Source organism: Monodon monoceros, unplaced genomic scaffold, assembly GCF_005190385.1.
Source record: "Monodon monoceros isolate NGI ecotype Baffin Bay Population unplaced genomic scaffold, NGI_Narwhal_1 Super_Scaffold_3, whole genome shotgun sequence".
Taxonomy (NCBI): Eukaryota; Metazoa; Chordata; class Mammalia; order Artiodactyla; family Monodontidae; genus Monodon; species Monodon monoceros.
In genome coordinates, this window is record NW_021703780.1 from 4,160,894 (window position 1) to 4,182,411 (window position 21,518).

General features: G+C 51.6%; 1 protein-coding gene across 1 annotated transcript in view; it reads left to right on the forward strand.

Annotated features, from left to right (window-relative positions):
* CDYL (chromodomain Y like) overlaps nt 1-21,518 on the forward strand; it is a 156,188-nt gene that overhangs the window by 77,067 nt on the left and 57,603 nt on the right. Inside the window, exon 2 of the mRNA XM_029242174.1 lies at nt 7,091-7,757. Within this exon, the coding sequence (XP_029098007.1) occupies nt 7,091-7,757 (667 nt within the window). The remainder of the gene's footprint in view (nt 1-7,090; nt 7,758-21,518) is intronic.

A 21,518-nucleotide genomic window follows, 5' to 3' on the forward strand; every position in this document is an offset into this window, starting at 1 on the left:
AATCAAGAATAAATATTGACTTTTCCTCAACATTTTTTAATTATGGAAAATTTTAAACATCTAAGTCGAAAGGATTTTACAGTGAGCATTCATAGGCCCCCTGTAGATTCTTCCGTTTGTCATCCTGCCGTCCATCCATCCATCCATCTCGCTTGTTGACACAGTTTATAGTAAGTGCCCACATCAGGACACTTCCCCCTAGTAAACTTCATTTAGCATGCAGTTCATTAGCTTGAATTCCATGTTTGTTTATACATCATTTGTTAATGATGTAACATTTTCTAACGATGCACTGCACAGGTCTTAAGTACTATCTATACAGGTTGCCAACCTTAACAAAAGCATGTACCTTTGCAACCCAAAGGCTTATTGAGCTAGAAAGTTCACTGATGCCCCTCCCAGTTAATTCCCTACCAACCTTTGCTTTTGGGTTTTCTTTCAATAATAGTTCGGGGTGGGTTTTTTTTTTTTTTTTTTTTTTTTGCTTGTTCAAGAATTTTCATTTAAATAGAATCATACAACGAGTAGTCTTTTGAGTAGGGCTTTTTCATTCAGTGTGATGTTTTGAGACTCACCCATGTGTTTGTATGTATCACCAGTTGACTTCTTGTTGAGATGACTATATGTACGTACTACAGTTTGTCCAGTCGCTTTTCTAGTTTGGGTCCATGATGAACAGAGTTGCTGTAGATAGTTCTGTACAGGTCTGTTTGTAGATGTGTGTCTTCATTCCTTTCGGGTAAAGTAATGAGGTTGGAATTGCTACATCATAGTGTAGCTATTTGTTTCGTTTTATGAAATGCTGTCAGACCTCTTACCAAAATGGCTGTACCACTTGAAGATCCTACCAGCACTGCGTGAATATGCCAGTCGTACATCCCTGGTGTGTTTTCATTTTAGCCATTCTAATGGGTATGTAGTAGTATCTCATTGTGTATTTAGTTTGCATTTCCTCATGAGCAATGATGTTCATCACTTTTTAATGTGTGTACTGGACATTTGTCTATCTTCTTTTGGGAATGTATGCTTAAATCCTTTACCCGCTTTTAAATTACATTTTGGTCCTTTCATTATTGAATTCTAGGAATTCTTTATCCGTCTTAGGGACCAGTCCTTGAAGATATTTTTTATGGGTATTATCTCCCAATCTGTGGCGTGTTTATACATTTTCTCGACATTGTTTTTTGATGAAGTCTCATTTATTAATTTTCTTTCTTTCATGGTTATTGCTTTTTGTGACCTAAAGGACCTTTGCCTGCCCCTAAGTCACAAAGGTGATGTCCTGTGTTTTGCTATGGAAGCTTCATATAAAAACTTTTATAATTGGGCCTAAAATACATCGTGAATTAATTTCTGTGTGTAAAGGTTGGGATAAGGGTTGTGGTTCACTTTTTTTACGTATGGATAGCCAGTATTCCAGCAGTATTTATTGAAAAGGCAAGTGGATTGCTTTGGAAGCCTTTGTCACCAAAAATCAATCACTCACTCAATCATGTGGCCAGTTTAAGTGAGGGTCTACTTCTGGGCTCGCTGTCTCCTCTATTCCATTGATCCCCTTGTACATCCTGTGTAAGTACCACACTGTTGGGAATCTCTTGGTTCTTGGGAGAGGGTCTTGAAGTACGGCTCTATGAGTCTTCCAGTCAGTTCCTTTTCAGGATTGCTCTGGGTTGCTCTTCAGGTTTGTTGCCTTTCCACGTAAACGATCAGATCTCGGCAGCTTCCACATAAAATCGTGCTGGGATTATTATTGGGATTGTCTCATATCTATAGATACATTTGGGAAATTTTCATTTTTAACAGTATTTACTCTGAATTCATGAACATCGTTTTTTCCTTCAAGTTTTATCATACATAATTGACACACAGCACCATGTAAGTTTAGGGTGTACAGTATAATGACTTGACTTAACATATGTTGCCAGATGATCACCATAATGAGTTTAGTTCACATCCATCATCTCATACGACTAAAAGAGAAAAAGAGAGAGAAGTGTTTTTTTCCTTGTGATGAGAACTTTTAGGGTCTGCTTTCTTAGCAACTTCACATATACCATAGAGCAGCGTTAACTACAGTTGCCATGCCGTACATCGCCGGAACTTATTTATTTTATAACTGGAAGTCTGTGCCCTTTGATCACCTTCATCCAGTTGCTCCTTCCCTCTCCCCCCGCTCCCCCCGCCTTGAACATCTTTCAGGGCTGTCCCGGGATGTTTGTTTAGAAGACAGCCATGGTTTCTCCTGCCAGAGGTCGGGGCAGGCGTGCTCACGGCCCATCATAAAGACTGGCCTCCTGTCCTGTGACATCACCCACTGTGTGCGTGGGCCTCACCTGGCCGTCTGTGTCATCCTGTGGGGACTGGAGCGAGGATGTGCTGGCCCTCTGGCTGCTCCAGCTGCTCAGGAACGGAGTCCTCTGTCTGTGATCGGGGTCCTGCCTTTGCCACGCCTATGAAACAGCGCAGACGCGCGCGGTAGCTTGCAGATGGGGTGAAATCACAGACGCGTCACGGTTCTTGAGTTTCGCTTAGGATGACGGGAAACGGACAAGGATGTGGTTTTCTCAGAGGAGAGGATGAAAGCCTCACGGGTCGCTTGGTGAGATACGAGGAAAATCCGTGGAGATCAATGGCTCGCTGTGCTGACCAGCTCATGGGCCTGGCAGTAAATGGTTCCCCGCTTTTGTGGCCTGACGATGGGGAGAAATGGAGATGGTTACGGAGACTGACTGCTCGCCACGCGGTCCTGTGTGGACTCAGATGCCAGACACGGCCCCCTTGGTGGCCGACTCTTCTCTGGGCAGGAGGATGTGCTCACCAGTTCGGTGGCACGTGGCCCGGAGTTTCTCAGGGTGAAAGGAGGAAGGTCACAACCCCCGTGGGCAGAAGGCAGGCAGGTTGTTAGGACCTTGAGTGGTTCCCTTGGGAGATGAGTGGGGACTTGCTACAGCGGGATAGGTGGCTCTAGCACCGACTGTCATGCCGACCTCGGGTCCAGTGGCAGGTGGCAGTAAAAGGCCCAGTGTTTTTTGCGGTGGAGGCAGTCTGGGGTGCTCCCCAACGCTGGCACCAAGTGTTGCTTTCCCTGGTGGCACAGCAGGAGGCTGCCCAGGCTTTGAAGGGGTTGGGCGTTATTTTGGCGGCTCCCCTTCTGTGGGGCCTTCCTGTCTGTGATCTCCTCCCCACCCACTCCTGACTCCACCATCTGGCCCCTGAAGCCTCTAAGACTGTGCTTTCTGGGACTTCCCTGGCCGTCCAGTGGTTAGGACCCTGAGCCCTCACTGCCAGGGGCACGGGTTTGAGCCCTGTTGGGGGAACTAAGATCCTGCATGCCTTGCGGTGCAGCCAAAAAAAAAAAGAGTGAGACTGTGCTTTCTGCCGAGTTCTGGGGATGTACGAGCCATTGGGGTCCCTTGTTTCAAGGGTCCAATCCCCTTGGTTCTGTGGGCTTTTGGTTTCCTTCCAATGTCGTCAGATAGTCATGTGTATATTCCTCTCTTTCTTCCAGTGGAACAATGTATCTGCCTGTGTTTTCAGTAGTTAACAACCATTCTTAGTAGTTAAGGCAACTTTTCTTGTTCTTAATAGTTAACACACCTTTCACGTGACTGGTGAAACACCTGTCTTCCTCATCTGTTGCTTCAAGGGTCCACCAGAATTCTTTGACATAAGCAGGGTGTTTTGTTTTGTTTTTTTTTTTTTTTTTTTGGCGGTACGCGGGCCTCTCACTGTTGTGGCCTCTGCCGTTGCGGAGCGCAGGCTCAGCGGCCATGGCTGACGGGCCCAGCCACTCCGCGGCATGTGGGATCTTCCCGGACCGGGGCACGAACCCGCGTCCCCTGCATCGGCAGGCGGACTCTCAACCACTGCGCCACCAGGGAAGCCCGAGCAGGGTTTTATGTATCATGGTGATGCTCTGTTGTTCCAGGTTACCCAGGCATTGGTGTACGACTGAAACCTGAGAAAAGCCTTCAGCCTTGCTTCTGGTTGCAAAGTTATCCTGGAAGCCCACTGTCCTGGGAGGGATCACAGCAAGTATTAGCCACCAGCGGGGCCGCTGGCACGGTTACTGGTGATGGTGCCGCTTTGGTCTTCTTGTAAGCGGATGTTTGCGTGCCTGATTTCTCAAGCTGCAGCAATAGCAGAGTTACGTTCTTCCTTCTTTACTGAGCTCTTTAACCACGGTGGGTTTCTCCGTGGGTTTTTGTTCATAGGTTAGTGAACCTTCGTCCGTGCTCTTCTTTCTGTCTTGTGCAACCCCCAGGCCATCCCAGCACCTTCCTGGGCTCCGAGATTGTGGCATGTTCCGAGGTCAGTGGAGTGCGTTGGGTGTTCGGAATGACCCTTTTTGATTAATTTTACTGCTCTGGAAACCATCAGAGGACTTTGCTGTGTTCAGGAAAGCCTGGTTTTACTTCTTTCACGTTTGGGGTGTTTTAGATTGAGTTTTAGAAGGAAATCCTAAGAAAAAGAACTTTTGTCTGTAATTCTGTGCTTTTATGAAGAATTTGTTTTTTAAAATTCTTTACATCGAGATTCTGTAACTAGAAGTGGATACCCACGTATACTTTAAGAGACAGTTTGTCGATACTAGTTTTCAGAACCAGTTACGGGGCGGCTCTCAAGAGGAAGGGACTGAAAACCCAAAGAAAGATCTCTTCATGCGTTGTCTTGTGATCAGGTCTTCCTCCCTCATCACAGAAGAGCTCTGGAAATCCCTTGAGGCTTATATCCCAGTAAAATCATGTTGAATCCGGGTGATATGCCTTTTTGTGGGAGATTAATTTAGCTACTCAGACTAGGGATGAACAGGACTTTAACGCTTTCAAAGGAGGGAGGACATTTGTCCTTGAAGGAGGGGTGTCCCAGCTTGGTGTGAAGTTGGTGTTAGGGGCCTGAACCTCCCACGCTGTGTGTCCCATGCCCGGTGTGGCTCTCGTAGACCCGCCACTTCGTGTTTGTGTCCCCGTGTCGGCCACACGTGTTGTCAGCTTGCAGCCACGTCCCCGCGAGGGTTAGAGCAGCACGTGTGCCCCGAGTGCCCACTGCTCCTTCCCCGTCTACTGTGGGGTTGTGAGCTGGGACCTGCAGGCCAGCCGGAAGAATGGTTTCCACAGGTTTTAAATAGTTGAAGAAAATCAGAAGTTCCCTATTTTAGGACACGTGAAAATGACAAAACCCTCACTTCAGTGCGCGTAAGTAGTTTCCGTGGCGCCTGTGGCTGCTCTCATGCCCAGTGGTGCAGTGGTGTGGTCGGGCCCCACGTGGCCCCTTCCAAGCCCCGGTCTCCTGTGCGTGCCTCGTCCCCACTCCTCTCAGTGTCCAAGCGGAGTGTGGCCGCCGAGTGCACACGTGGTGCAGCCCGTGGGGGGCCGGCCTGCAGGGCCGCCAGCCGTTCACGGGGGTCAGGGGAGGAGACCTGTCCTCCCTGACCAGAGCCCTGTGCAGCTTGAAGGAAACGGGCGAAAGGAAGATGGGCCGCCCTGGTCCAGCCTCCCTCATGCTGCTGGGGTGGAAGTTGATTTAGAAAGAAACTAAGTATTAAACAACGTTGTTAGCTGTTAAGAGAGAATCTCTTTACTGCTTGTATCTAAAACTTTTAAGTTATTTCTGCCATGAAATTGATTGGCGTGGAATTTTCCAGAAACGTGTTTTAAATGGAAATACTCACACCCTTAAACGCAGCTCTTCACAAGCAGAGGAATGGGAGGAAATCACTTTGAAAGCTCCCCGCGCTGCAGCCTGGGCCACGAGGGCCCACCGTGCAGGCCTGACGCCGCTGTGACGCGGGGTCTGCCTGGCGTGAGACCCGCCTTCTGCTGCAACCTGGCTTTCCTTCCCCTAATCCTTGTCGCCCAGAGGCAGTCATGTACATTTCACTTTAGGCTCTTCTGTAGTTCAGGGCTTTCGTTCTCTACACCCCAGGTAGGTATACTGGCGAGTTTGGGGGGTATTTCGACAGTAGGGCAGATGCTGGGGTGTAGGGTGTTCCACACTCCCGTCCAGCGTCTGCAGCTGTACTCGGCTTCTGCTACTTTGGCATGTTAGGGAACTAGGTGCACCGTTGTGCCAGCTGGCCTAACCTGTAGCTTTGCCAGGAGTTTGCTGAAGACCCTGATAACGGCCTAGAAGACCCTGTCTCCTTAGTTAAAGAGCTGCCTGCCGTGTGGCCCAGGCCTCTGCGTACGAGGTACGAGGTACCTGCTGCCACCGGGGAAGCAGGCTGGTGGTTTCTGTGTTGACTGGAGAGGTAGCCACGGGTTGTATTTCCCCAATAACTTGAGGGACATTATGTGAAACAGGTTCGTTCCCACGAGTCATAGACGCTCTCCCACCTACACTTAGGATGTCAGTTAAGGCAGTGGAATTTGTCACGGTAATAACAGTACGTTTCATGCCAAGGTTGTGTAAATTCATAAATTTAATACGGGATGTGTTGATCACCAGATTCAAAGACTGACAGCATCTTCCTTTAAAGATGTTGGTTCACACTAGTTAAAACCAAGTTTAAAGGTAAATAACCTGACCATTCTACACCATTTTATTACCAATAAAGCGTTAAGTCCTCTGCTGACCTTTTTCATTTTAACCGAGTGCTTCTAAGTGACGCTGTCAGTACCGACCCTGTTTCCTCGGTGCGTGGGCCGGTGCCACCCTCAGGGCTCGGCCTGGACCACAGCCGTGCTGTTTCTTGGGCGCCTGCTGTTGGTAACAGGATGACCAGGCAGAAGGCTGGAGATGCCCAGCACTGTGGTCCAGTTGTGACCGTGAAAACCAGCTCAGGTGGTCGGCGTTCAGTATAAAAAGTAGAAGGAGAGCCCCTCTCGAATCACAAAAAAATAAGCTACCTAACACGTCCATATATTCTGAGCATAAACTTTAAGCATTTTGTTTGACGTAATTTCAAGGAAATCGCTAAAACCCCGAATGCTCTGTTACTGTTCTGTTTTCAGACCGTTTGGCTCGGGAAGAGGCGATCGCGTGCATCACCTGTTGCGGTTTTTATTATTTTCGATGATCCATTATTATTACGCTTGCACCTTATTTTTCAGATAGTGCGTTTATACTTTTCTCTTTTCCCCGATAACAGGTTGAAAGAATCGTTGACAAAAGGAAGAACAAAAAAGGGAAGACGGAATATTTGGTCCGGTGGAAGGGCTACGACAGCGAGGACGACACCTGGGAACCGGAGCAGCACCTGGTAAACTGCGAGGAGTACATCCACGACTTCAACAGGCGCCACACCGAGAAGCAGCGGGAGGGCCCCTTCACCAGGGCCAACCGGGCCTCCCCGAACAACGCTAGGAAGCAGATTTCCAGGTCCACCAACAGCAGCTTTTCCAAGGCCTCTCCTAAATCGCTAGTGGTCGGCAAAGAGCACGAGCCCAAGGCCAGCCCGCTGTTTGCCGCCAGCCAGAAGTTCAGGAAGAACCCAGCCCCGTCGCTCTCGAACCGGAAGAACATGGACCTGGCCAAGTCAGGTATAAAGATCCTCGTGCCCAAGAGCCCCATCAAGAGCAGGACCGCGGTGGACGGCTTTCAGAGCGAGAGCCCCGAGAAACTGGACCCCGTCGAGCAGGGGCAGGAGGACACGGTGGCGCCGGAGGTGGCGGCCGAGAAGCCGGTCGGAGCCCTGCTGGGCCCCGGAGCCGAGCGGGCGCGGATGGGGAGCCGGCCCCGGATACACCCGCTGGTGCCGCAGGTGTCCGGCCCCGTGACCGCGGCCATGGCCACGGGGCTGGCCGTGAACGGGAAAGGTGAGTGATGGTCTTGGAGGGGCGTGGGGTCCCTGCCCCGGAGGGCAGTCTGGTGTGGGCCCGGGGGCTCCTGCGGGCTCCGCTTCTGACAGATGTCTGTCTGCGGGAACCCTGGAGCGGTTTCGCCAGCCCCCGCTTTCTTTCCTTGAAGCCTTTGACAGTGACGTCTGAAGTCAGCACTGGCTGTCTCTGTTTCATTGGCCGTCCGCAGACTGGGCCAGCACGTTGACTTGATTTAAACAGTGTCCCACTCTGAGTAGGTGATGGCTGGGTTTTTTGTTCGGTTGGTTGGTTGGTGGGTTTTTTACAGCTAGTTTCTACCTTTATGCATCTCTTAGGCACTGGGTCTCATGTTAGGAATCCATCTGAATTCTCTAAGTGTGACCGGTATTGATGAGAAGTCATGGTTCTTGTTGTGCTAACCCATCTAAGTAACCGGAAGTGCCTTTCAAGGAGGATATTGATGACCTAAGAGCCTTCGGGACCTCGATTGGTCTAAGACAGTCCGCTGTTCGGGTCCCTTTTTCAGAGCAGGAGGCCGTTCAGCGTGGGTGCTCTTTTCTGTTCCGCTTTTACCCTGTTCCTGACCCGGACGCTGCAGCTAGGGTGGTCATCCTGTGGCCTCCCCGACCCCAGGACAGCACACCTGGGGATCAGCACGGACAGCTACCTTCCCTGCCCTTTTCGTGTGCCTGGCGAGCCGCCACTTCTTCTAGAATATTCTGTTACATCTTCTCTAACATATGCCTCACCTCACGGTACCTGCCTGCTGTCTTACCGGCCCCCCTGCTCCACCTCCTCTTGGCGACTCCCGTCCATTCGCTGTGATTCTTGGACGGGGGCGCGATCCCTGGTCGCAGCTGCTGCACCTAGTGGGCAGGCAGCCCCCAGTCTCTCCGCGGCCCTCCCCTGCCTGTCCAGCTCTCTCTCCACGTCGGGGCGCCTGCTCTTCTCTGCCCTATTCCTTCTCCGCCTCGTGGACACTGCTCTTCCTCCGGTCCAAGAGCCACCCGCTCCCGTGTCCCTTTGTCACTCGTGCCCCCTCGCCCTCCGTGTTGCAGGAGTGGGACGGTCTCTGTACCTGTGCGCATCTCCCTCAGCCCACGCTTAGTAGAATAATACGAAACGAGGAGAAGTGCTGTTGGTTTGTCTGGGGCGCCCTTCTCCTCCAGAGACATGTTCCCCTGAGACACCGCTCTGCCATCTTGCTGTGGTGCGTCCCGCCGTCTTGGGGGGATGTTGCTGAAGTCAGGGTCCCCTTCGCACAGTAAAGGGGCCTCTCGCCAGTGTTTCCCAGACACGCGCTTCGCCCCGACGCCGCTGCTCTGCCCTGCTTTTGGCCTTCGCCTGGAGCGCGTCCGCAGAGCTGACCTCTCGTGTGGCTGACTTGCCCACAGACACAGCCCTCTGACCTCGGCGCGAGGAAGGAGCGTAGAGGCTCGGAGGCAGACGAGGCCCGACAGCCTGCTGATAGGAGGCTCCACTCTGCAGACGGGGGTCAGGTCCGGAGAGGCTGGATGCTCGGGCCGGGCGGGAATCAGCACGTCTCTTAGTTCCCACCCTGTTTTCTCCTCGCCACTGCCGGCCACCTTCACCAGGGAAAGAAACGTCTCCTGCTTCACCACTCACTCGGGCCAGGTGCCGCCTGGGCTCTGGTGCTGCAGACGAGGCCTGGGCCCGAGCTGCCATACTACAGCCCGCGGGCCCAGCCCCGTGTGGCCCAGGAGCTAAGAATGGTTGTCGCATTTTCTGATGTTTGAAAAAATCAAGAGGAATAATATTTCACGATCCGTGAAAATAGAAGAAATTCAGATTTCTGTTCCACAGAGGGTTATTGGAACCCAGGCACGTTCGTTCGTTCACCTACAGTCTGGCTGCTTTCCAGCTGCAGGGACAGAGTTGAATCACTGTGACGAGACTGTGTAGCCTGCAGGCTGAAGGTGGGCCGTTTGGCTTTTAACAGAAGAAGTTTGCTCACCCTGCTCTGGGAAGCCTTGGTCCTGGGAATGGGGCACAGGGGCCTCAGATCCTGGGGCTCCCCTTTGATTGTCCACAGAGCTTGTGTGTACATACGTTTTCTGGCCGGAGGGGACCCATAATTTTCAAAACTATTGACTCTTAAGTTCCCACATTATGCTCTCAGCACAGTTCTGCAGGGTTGGCTGCCCTCAGCAGAAGCCCTCAATTTTGTATATACGGAGGGTTGTGGCTTCTATTCAAATAAAAAGTGGGTGACTTCCTTTTTTTTATCACTCGTAGCCATTTCAGAATTTTTTCAGTGTCTATAAGGGTGTCTGTGGTTAAAACCACAGGGGGCGTGTAAGCGTAAAATCTTAAATTATTTTATCTTGTTCTGCGGAGGTAGTTGATTGGGGTGAGAGTAACGTATGTTTCCAAGGCCCCCTGTGACCGCCCTTCTCTTCTGCGCACCCCGGTCCCATACAGGTTGAGAATCTCCTCGCCACTTAGATGGTAGCAAGTCTGGAAGGCCCTCGGGAATGTCTTTAAGGCCGTGGTGAACCAGGCTTGCAGTGGTGTCCCAGACGCTCGTCAGGGTCACTGGGTGCCTTTGCTTCCTGTCACCCTCCTGCATGGAAGATGCTTTCGTTCTTGCTGCCACTGGACTGTGGGCTTCGGGAGGGATGTTGTCTTGCAGGGCTGAGCCTCCCCGCGGCCAGAGCAGGGCCTGTGTGTGGCGGGAGTGATATGGGTAGGACAGTGCTTGCTGGAGAAGAGGCTGTGTGACACATCCTTTTCGCCCTGTCGCTGGGTCACACTAAACGAGAGGGGGTGCTGTTGAAAAGACAAGGTCTGTGGTCCAGAGCATGGAACCTTCCGGAAAACCACATCCTCGCCTTCAGCGTGTCTCTTTCCTGACGAGCAGGACCGAGGCCCTCTTGGGTGGTTGGTCCACGTTCGTACTTTCTTAACACAGATGTTTGTTTCTACCTTCCACGGTAATTTTAGAGCCGCACCAGAACCCTGATTTGTTTTTCTAAAACTAATTGGAGCAGCTACTTGCAGAGTCATCGGGAAATGAACCGTCTCCTATTCAAAACATTAATCGAGTAGGGGGTATATTTTTGCCACCAAGCACAGCAGATACTTAAATGCCTGTTACCCAAAAGAGTAAATGTTTCTGGAGAATTTTAACACACACGCACAGTGACTTTTACAGGCTAACCATATGTGTGTTTGGTTTTTGACTGTTTTAAGTATGAAACAGAGGTTTAAAAGATGATATATTGCTTCACTCAGAAATAGAAAAAATTTTAAATGTAAGCAATGCAGCTGTGTTTCCACTCTTTTTTATTAATAAGTTACTGTTTTCATGCTCTTTTAATTGCCTGATGAACTAATCCTACAAAGGAAGCAATTGCTTTTAAAAACTGTATTATTGTTACTTTGTTCTTTCGTGAATTCAAATGTACAGTTGATCACCGTTCCACAGGTATGACATTTGAGAAAATACTAGTAGCAAACTGTCTTTTTGAAATGAGGTCTACACCGTATCAGTGTTATCATGTCGGGTTGGCTGCTGGGTTTTAAGTCAAAGCTAACAGATTTAGAGGAAAATGATGGAGGAAACACCTGAACACACCACATGTCTTCCACCCCGTTGAGCATTTCAGTTGGAGGAAGCTCCCGGGAGAAATTTTCAGGAAAAGTTGGCTTCTTCTTTGGAGAAGCTGCAGCATAAAAGTTCCTCCCAGTAAGAATATGAAGGAGATGATTCCGGGGATCCCGGTCCAGAGCTCCTCTGCAGGAGGAGCCCCGGGGCCACTTGCTGTGTAGGCGCTGACATCGGAACTTACCTCCAGGGAAGGTTAGGAGGCCGGGAGACCAGTGCCCAGAGGCAGTCGCCGGTCAGCGGGGCCCCAGCAGGAAGTGTCCGCCGGACAAGAGGACGTTTGAGGCCACACTGTAGCAGACCGTCAGTTAAATGTGTGTACGAGGGCTCACCTCACCACGAAGGATTTCCATTTGAAACCAACAAGCGTTTGTCATTTGTCGTAGTCTCCCAGGGGGGAGATGACCCGCCAGCGGCTCGCGGGCACTCAGCTTTGCCCACCCTGAGCACACGGTAGATGGCCCCGCATACCGGTGCAGTCGCCCCGTTTCCTTCCTGAGCTGAGCTCGGCGGCCCCCAAATCTGGATGTGCTTCAGAGTCCCGTGGAGTTTCAGGCACAAGGCCCCACGGAGAAGAGGTTTCTGCCCTGCGGCAGCAGCCTGTGGGGTGAAGTCTGTCACCCCCAGGAGTCTCTGAAAACATACAGACCGTCATCATTTTACTTGAAAACTTATAAATGGGCGGTTCTTTGCCAGTCCCCGATGTGGAGCCCAGGCCTTTAAAGGGGTGCTTTCACTTGCCACTTGTTTGAAGAGCGAGCCTCTTTCTTTACACGTGGACCCACTGGTTTTGTGTGGCACACACCCTTAAACCCTCTTCTCCTGTTTCCAGTTCGTATTTCATTAAAGTGGACACGATCTTAGGTACTTACCAGTCTGCCTGGGTGCACAGCCCTAGCATTTTTCTTTCTTCCCACTTTCTCACTTAACACCTGATTTGACCATTCCTTTTACCCGTACGCTGTGTATACTTTCCAGAGAGCATCACTGTTTTCTTTGAAGCATCAGCTCACCGTTCGTAATCTTATCTCCTATCTTGTGTAAAATGAACTAAGTGTGATCATGACAGATTCAACGGGCCTAAGACGTTTTAGGGAGTCACCCAGCCAGCTCTGGACCAGCCCGAGTCCCAGCAGGAGGAACCCGACCTGACTGCCGAGCTCCGACCTCTGCTTCTGGGAGACTCGCCTCCTCGCTCCTCTGCGAGGTTTTAGGGACGCTCAGGAGTGCTTGGGACTCGGGGCAGCATTGACCCAGTGAGCCCACTTCAGAGCCCTTGTGACTGGTTTTCTCTCTTCGTTTCCACTGTCTTTGTGTCTCTGCCTATTCCAGTGGTTCTCGGAGTGCGGTGCCCAGAGCAGCATCAGCACCCGGGCACCTGCTAGGAGCGCACACCCCTGGGCCCCGTCCCGCCTCTCGAGCCGGACTCTCTCTCAGGTGGGCCCAGCACACCCTCCAGGTGGTTCTCAGGCCATCCTGTGCTGTGTTCCCTTGTAAGTTTGTGGTTTTGTAGAGCAAGATGGGAACGAACTATCTACTACTAAATGCTTGCGTTTGTAGTATACTTTACGTTCTTACAGTTAGACAGGTTTAGTTCCTATTCGCTCTTGAGATCTTGATTTGAAATTGTCTTTAGGCATTTGTAAATTATTTTTAAATAAATACTTTAATAATTAAACATTTCTAATGACAGGAAAACATAAAATAATTAAAACATCTCAAAGAACAGAAGGACTTCCCTGGTGGCGCGGTGGTTGAGAGTCCGCCTGCCGATGCAGGGGACACGGGTTCGTGCCCCGGTCTGGGAAGATCCCACATGCCGCGGAGCGGCTGGGCCCGTGAGCCATGGCCGCTGAGCCTGCGCGTCCGGAGCCTGTGTTCCGCAACGGGAGAGGCCACAACAGTGAGAGGCCCGCGTTACCGCAAAAAAAAAAAAAAAAAAAAAAAAATCTGCCCAACGAGAAGGTAGAAAATGGTATCATTGTTTTAATTTTAAAACATGAAAACTCTGTTTTTACAGGTTATAATTGCTGGTTTGCATTTATTTTTCTTAGTCCCCTTTATATAGCCCTTGCCTATTTTGCAGTGGGCGGGGAGGGGCGGTGTTGGCGGTGTGTGGAGGGAGGGATGGGTGGTTCAGCTCTTCCAACGTGTGAAGACTTGATGAACGTGCATGTCACCCTTGCCCGGGGGCCACACTCGTCTCGTGTCTGAGCCACCGTGTGTGCTCATCCTCCTGGCTCCCACGCCAGGGGGTAGAGTGAACGGGCCTGTCTGGTCTCTGCCTTAAGGGATATTTATAGCAGTTTAAAGAGAACAGCCCAAATTAATTTGCATTAATTTTATGGTTCTTGCCCAGGTTTGAATATGCCGAAGTGTGTTATTTTATTAACTTGGAGTTTTATAATTTTAAAAGAATTTGGATTCCTTAGGTCGTCATATGCAAAGAAAGAACCTTTCTGACTACAGTTCCTGCTCCTTTTGAACTTTGTTAACTGAGTGGTACACGGGCAGAAGAACAACCACATATTCAGGTGAAATTCCTTTTTTTTTTTAACGTTTGCTCTTGCTGCTGCCGACTAGTGGGGCTGAACACCTGTTCCAAACCCCACGCATCTTCTGTATCATGTATTCTTATTGCTGTCACCTGCGGCGGGGGGCTGGGCTTCTGGGATATGCCGCCAGTGACATCCTTGACAGACAGCTGTCCACAGCTGTGTGTGGACACCCACCCAGTCTCACCTCCGAGCCGGCCCTTCTGTCGCCTTTGTTCTGTCGTAAGTTCTCCAACCCACTGCTGCTGCTTCCAGAGCATCTCGTGTTACAGATGAGGCTGATTCTGAAAGAGAAAGTGATTTTGTAGAGTTGGTGGGACAGGAGGGTCCATGATAGAACCTGCTCCTGAGTCCTGTTTGGTTCTTCTCTGTCACACGGGCGACAAGGGACTTTTTATAAGCATGGTTCACAATACTGACCGTACTATAATAGTCGAGATTTTTTTCTGTCTCCAGTGAGTGAAATGACTCAAATCGGTTTAAACAAGCAAACAAAAATGCCTCCATTGGGTCAGAGTAGGATCCAGGCACAGCTGGATCCAGCCACCCCCAGAACCCCGTCTCCCCGCCACAGGCTGTCTCTGCTTCGTTCAGAGGGTGAGGGCTGGCGTGCCGACCCTCTCAGCAAACCGGGCAGAGAAGAGTCTCCTCCTTCCCAGAAGATCCAGCGGGTGAGAACAGCTCACCCAGAGTCTGGCTCCCCAGGGAACACCCCAGCCGACGAGCAGCAGAAATGGGAGCTGGGCTGAGCCCCCGAGAGTCTCGACACATTTAAGGTTACTGAGTACGTTTAAAATATAACTCTGCTCTCCTCAGTTACAGATTATCGTGTGTGTTAAATATTGATCATCGAATAATAACAGCTCCAGTGACTGTCCCGTTCCGGCCTCTGGGTGGCCCTCTCTCGCGGACATGGTCCTCCTCGCCCCGCCGGCCGCCACGGCTGCTCGCCGTGAAAGTGGACCCGAGCTGCCCTTTCACTTCCTAGCTTTGTGCGTAAGTTGGGTGCTCTTCTGCCTGTTGTGGCCCTCGCGGTCCTGTCTTGGGGGCTGCCGCTGTGTTTATCTCCTCCTAATTTGATGTCACCTTTTAAAAGTCGGTCACATTTTTAGTTACACATGAGGGAAGGTGATTTTCATAAGTCAGTTTATCAGGCACCGCTTGAAGGAAGACCCTTATTAGGAGCCGAGTTCCCCAGGATGCCCTCGCTGTGGGCGGAGAGGTCTGCAGTGGCCCGGGAACCTGGACTGGGTGGAGGAGAGCCGATTCCCTAGAGGAATCTCTGAGAGGAAAGTCTGGTGGGGAAGGTCCAGAACAGGTGGACGAATCCGAAAACACTGTAGACGGTGGGATGTGAAAGCATTTCAGTCTCCTCTGGAACCTTCTGTATCGTCTGGTCCGGTTGTTTACTTAGAGTAGGTGCTTGATGAACGTTTGTATGTGAGTGGACGAGTTGCCGGAGGAATTTTTGTCTCTTCTGCTTTCATCCTTAGTGTTTGTCTTCTAAGAAGAGTGTGAGTGAAAAAGAAACAGCAGATCTGTCAGGGGAGATGGGAGAGATTGCCAAGGAAGTAAGAGCCAGGGCACGTTTGGAGCTTGCGTGCAAATATGGAGTGAGAGGTGGTTCTTCGAGCTGGAAAAACTGAAGAAAACATCTGTAGGTTAATGTGGTGTAGAACATCTTTTTTAAAACACCAGTGAATAATTTCACTTTGTATGACAGCGTGCAGGAGGCAACTTGATAGGTAATGACTCGGGCCTCTCCCGAGATGCACCCGCTTCCAGAACCCCGGGTCGCCAGAATGAGCTTCAGACCAGTGGAGCCTGTCCCGGGCCTCGGGCCCAGGTCCTCTCGAGGTGGAAAGGACCTCGGCGCTCAGTCCCGTGCGTTTCCGCCGTGGCGCTGGCTTCTCCCTTCTCATCTGCCCCCAGCTTAGCAGCGTTCATTGCTGTGTCCTCGTCAGATTCCCCGACGTCCTCAACCTCCTGGGAGGGCATGTCCCGCCCGCCTTCCTGCCCCCGGGCCTCCTGCCCTCGGCTCCGGGGTGGAGGTGCTGACCCCCAGGCTCTGGGGCCCGCGGTGCCAGGCAGCTTCCTCCGGGTCTGTGTCTTCTCCCCTGTCACTGACTGATGCTCCGACCTCCCGGTGCTGCTCCAGCATCCCTCAGAGACGGGCTTCACACCTTTATTCCCACCCTAGGACTCGGCCTGACATCTCACTTCTGACCCCGGGAGAGCACCGGCCCGGCGTTCTGCGGCCAGTCCCCCACTTCATCCCATCCGCCCGTCACTGGTCCTCACGACGCAATGGCTGGTACTTGTCCCAGCGTTGGACTGATAGAGAATGTCAGGATTCACAACCCCTTTTCCTCAGGGTTTGATCTCTTAAAAACAATCTTGTTGCCACCCTGATCCTCGCTTCCCTCTTGGGCCTCACTCCGGAGAATTTAGTCTACATTCTTGGTCCTCTCCTTTCCTCCTCTGCCCTCGGTCTGGCTCTCGGCACCCGGACCTCTGGCCACCCCAGCCACGGAGTCGGGGCTCCAGCCTTTTAATGTTTTATGTGGAACGGAGGACATGTTTCGTATGGCTTATCACGTCTTTTAGTTTTGTTTTCATTTTCAGGTGTGGCAACAAACACATAAACACCAAGTTTACCATCTGGAACATCGTTAAGCGTGTAGTTCAGAAATGTTAAGTGCATTCACCTTGTCACACAGCGGAGCTCTAGAACTTCTTCCTCTTACAGAGTGACACTCTGTCCCCACTAAACACTAATGCCCCTCCCCACAGCCTTTGGCAACACCATCCTACTGTCTGTTTCTATGATACTGACTACTTTAGGGACCTCACATAGTGCAGTCACACAGCATTTGTCCTTTTGTGTCTGCCTTATGTCACTGAGCGTAACGTCCTCAAGGTTCGTCCGTTGTTATAGCCTGTCAGAATTTCCTCCTTTTTAAAGACTGCGTACTATTCCATGGTATGTATGTATTTTTTTCCCTCATTCATCTGTCGATGGACGCTTGGGTGCTTCCACCTCTTGGCTATTGTGAATGATGCTACGACGAACATGGGTGTACAGACATCTCTTCAAGATCCTGCTTTGAATTCTTTTGGCTAAATACCCAGAGGTGGGATTGCCACATCACGTGGTGATTCTGTTTTTAATTTTTTGAGGACCACATAGCAGCCACAGTATTTTACATCCCACCAGCAGTGCACAAGGGTTTCCATTTCTCCACATCCTTGCCAACGCTTGTTGCATCTTTGTTTTTAAAATACTTGTTCTGGAGCGCTGCTGTTCCCTGTTCGCCTTTTACCTCTCGTTTTCTTTTCGGTTGCCTCTGTGCTAAGTGGCACGGTCCCCGGGGCTGTTCGCCGTGGCACCTGTTCACAGAGGGACGTTTGGTGTGCCGGGCCGTCAGGGCGACCCTCGCGGAGCAGCTGCTGGTGCTGGGAGCATCGCCTGGGGTTCCGATGCCTGGGCACTCCCTGCTGCCTACACACTCAGGGGCCTTCGTCCAGCTCAGCCAAGGTAGCAGGCCGAGCTCCGGTCCCCTGAAATGGAGGTGACACCCTCCTCTTCATAGCTGTACCCGGTGGACAGGGGACTTCTGGGGAGTAAGAACCAAGACTCCCGTCCTACTTTTTCTACCACCTGCCTGGCCTCATGGTAGGAGCTGAATGTGTGGAGTGGATAAAAGCATTTTCTTTCCTGGTTCATCTTAACATGGCTTCTCATTACTAGCGTTTTATTGAATATTAATAGAGTATTGTTTTGTCTGGGCAAAAATCTAATTAAAGAATTCATTCAACTTCAGCAAACAAACGCAGTGAGGACAGAGCACTCCCTCTAGCTGTAAAGTGCTTGCCATCATCTGGGTGCTATGGGGAGAAGAAGGCTTCTGCGTGCTTTCTCCCGGGGGCTCTTGGCTCACCTGCCCCTCCCCCTCTCTGTGGCTGCTGTGGGCCCTGAAGCTGGAGCTGGCTGTGCTGGGTTCGTCTCACTAGGCTTCAGACATGGTTTCTGGTTGAGGGTGTTCCGTGCTGACGGTCAGCTGTCTCCACACGGGGGCGGGGGGCAGGGGGGTCCTGGAAGCTCCGTGCGTCCTCACCACACGCTTGGCGAGCATCTCCTGTGTGCAGGCTCCGTGCTGGGTGCTGGGCATTCAGAGCTCAATAAAACACAGCCCCTGACTTCCAGGGGTGCATAGCCCGGAGGGACAGTTGTTGGTGAAAGAGCCCTCGTTTCTGACTACGGGGCTCTGTTGAATGGCGCGGTGGTTGACAGAGAAAGTAGCTCCGTCCCTGGTCCAGGACGGATGGAGCCAGAACACGGCCACCGCCAGGCCGCAGTGTTCAAAGTTGAGCCCTGGGGTCTAGGCAGTGTTCCTCAAGGCAAGAGCAGTAAACCAGACTATCGATAAGGAGATGGTCATAAACTTACCCTTGTGCAGACCTGCTGTTGCTGAAATGATGACATCTAATGAGATAAACTGTCTCTGTTTAAAAAGCAGTTACCGGGCTTCCGTGGTGGCGCAGTTGATGAGAGTCCGCCTGCCGATGCAGGGGACGCAGGTTCATGCCCCGGTCCGGGAGGATCCCACGTGCCGCGGAGCGGCTGGGCCCATGAGCCATGGCCGCTGATCCCGCGTATCTGGAGCCTGTGCTCTGCAACGGGAGAGGCCGCAACAGTGAGAGGCCCGCGTACTGCAAAAAAAAAAAAAAAAAAAAAAAAAAAAAAGCAGTTACCCTCCTATAGCAAATACCCATCTCCCCTAGTGATAAGGAGCTAAATAACTGCCTCGCGGTCTAGAACCATAAACGGGACCTGCCGAGACGTCGGAAAGATTTTTTTGTTCCAGGTTGTGTTCTGAACTGTCTACATGCTCCTCAAAGCAAGGGGATTTGTTACCCCTTCTTCTGTTCACCGGTCACAACTCCCCCAGCCTCCAGCCCCCGCCTTTGGGAAGATGCACGTCATAATCAGGTTTCTTTATGATAACGTCTTGTCTGCCTCCCCTGCTTCATTCGTGAAGAGTTGTTTGTGCTTAAAAATATTTTCTAATGGGGACATAGTAAGTTCTCAAAATACCTTAAAACAACCCCCTTTCTGGCCAGTTATCTCAGTCACAGTCATCTCTCATTTCTGTCTGCAGTTCAAGTTCTTTTTTACGTGTGGGTGACACGAGGAGGGCCAGGGGAGGGCAGTTCTTTCTTACGTCAGGAGAAAAGAGGTAGATGCCTTAGGGCCACGTCAGCCACTGCGAAACGCAGCTCTCCCACCTCCGTGCTGAGGTCACCATCCCAAAGTCCACACACGAGAAGCGAGACGTTGGGTCCCCAGCAGACCTCACAGTCCCTGTGTCGTCCGCTGCACCAGGAGGTCAGGCCCCACCCCGTCCTCAGCTGCACTTTTAAGGCTTTACCCCTGTCCCAGCCCAGCCCACCGCCAGCCTCACCTGAATTCCAGAAGTCAAACGGGGTCAAGCAGATAGTGCGCCCCCGTGAGGACGGTTGTGGAATTGCCGGTGCATCCCGGTCTCGCTGACTCTGGGCTCACATGATCAGGAGGTTGACTACCCTGAGTCTGCGTGGTGGGCTCTGTCCTCTGCAACCCCAAGACCAGACGAGGAATGTGAAGCCCACTGAGGCGTCCTTGCTGCTGGACGGCACCGTCCTGATTGGTCTCTGGCAGCTCCCTGCCCGTGTGTCAGGGTCGGTCCCAGGTCTTAGCCCTTGGGATCTGATGCCATTGTGGGTGCTGGCCTCCCCCGTCCCCCGAGATGAGCCCAGATTGTCTCCTAAACTAGTCGCCGATTTTGAAAAACGGGGTTTGTCACCAAGGAGGACAGAATCTCAGCACGTGCTTCATCCGGGGCACGTGCAGTTGGGAGCCACCTGTGGGAGGGTGAACCGCTGTATTATCTGGAGGTAATAAAGGGAGTCATAAGGTTTGTTTTCGAGAATTAAATCAGTGAAGGCTTTGGCTCCATCTGGGTTGGGGGCAAAGACCCTGGAGCCTGAACCACGTCTCGTGTCTGGAAGCCCCTCACTTCCCCAGGGCTGGCAGCTCAAGTGCTGGGCCCCTTACGATGGAGACCTTTCCTCTCCAGCCCACAGGACCATTTCTAGTGTCATTCTCGTGGCAATTCCTGCAACTCTACAGGGGTTGGAGCCTTAAAAAAAAGTCACTGGTTCTAATTAAATCTTAAAGTCAAAGTAACAAGATGTGGTATGTGAGGAGGCCTGCCCACAGTTTTAATTAAGTTTCATGTTGGTAACGGGGGGGGGGGGTGTGGTGGTGGTGAAGGTTTCGCCTTTCATCCAGTGGGTCCACCCGTCCCACGGACGTGTGATGTGATTTTCATGAAATGTAACACGTTATCACCTGAAGCTCTCGCGCTGGACTGCGATCTTGCTGATACAGTTAAATCACGCACCCCTGTGAGCATCCTGATTGTAGCATTTCTTCTCCGGATGACACTTTCAGCAAAGCGGGACAGCTGTTTCCTGTACTTGGCATTAGCTCTGAAGGTTACACGACATCTTGGTTTTGAGGGGATCCTATGATACCGTGAACATGATCGGGGGATTACGGAAGCGCATGCTGTTTAATTATCGTGTTGCCAGTACTCTGCCCACATGGCTTCTGGTCTCACCGGCCACAGCACGAGTGTAAAGGTTGTAGGAAGAGGACAGCCCACAGCCCACACCAGCCTTGGGACGGGTGACGTCTTACACGGGGTGTGACGGCAGCTGCAGCGTTTCCGTTGCCTGGCGCTCACACTACCTTGTGGACTTCAGAGGGAGAGTGGAAGCATTCCGTCCTCCTGTCAGAAGGTTGACTCCCGTGCTTCGCTTTTGCAGCCCAGCCTCACCTGATGGGCCACAGTCGCCCCAGCTTGCCAGCAGCCTCGAGCGGGAGTGGTGTGAACAGTCTCCATCTGAGTTTTGCTTTGTTGGCTTCCTGTGGGGAAGGAGGAGTTACCCCAGTAAATTCCCCGCTTGCGGAGTAATCCAGTTTTCACAGGGGGCCCCTGCTGTGCGTTTCACGAGCAGGGGGACACTGGGGTCTGCCCCTGTGTGGGCCTGGGCCGGCTGGGGAGATGCTGGCAGGGTCTTCAGAGCCACAGCCATGACCGCGTATCCGGTCCACGTTAGAACCCGGGGCTCTAGTGGGTCAGGTGGGTGCCGCCCGAGAGCTGGGATGTCGCCCAGATGTCCTGCTGCAAAAAGAGGAGCCGCTGGAAAATGCAGAACAAGCCACGGCAGTCGTGGTGTCTGTTTCCCCGATTCGGGGGAGAACGGAGAGAAAAGCTGACTGGGGGAGTTTGGCCCTAGTACAGTTTCGAAGTACGTAGTCTTAATGTTCAAAGCTGGATTCTGAAATTACTGTTACTTTTTATACAGTGTTTATGTAACTGAGCAGGTGTTTGCTTTGTATTTTGAGTCTGTTGTGCTGAGGTCAGTTTTCCTTCTTGACCCTTGAGTAGCTCTTGTCCTCATCTGTGAAATGATGTGTCAGGTTAAACCTTCTCTCTTGATCTCTTGCTTTTCAGCCTGTGGTTC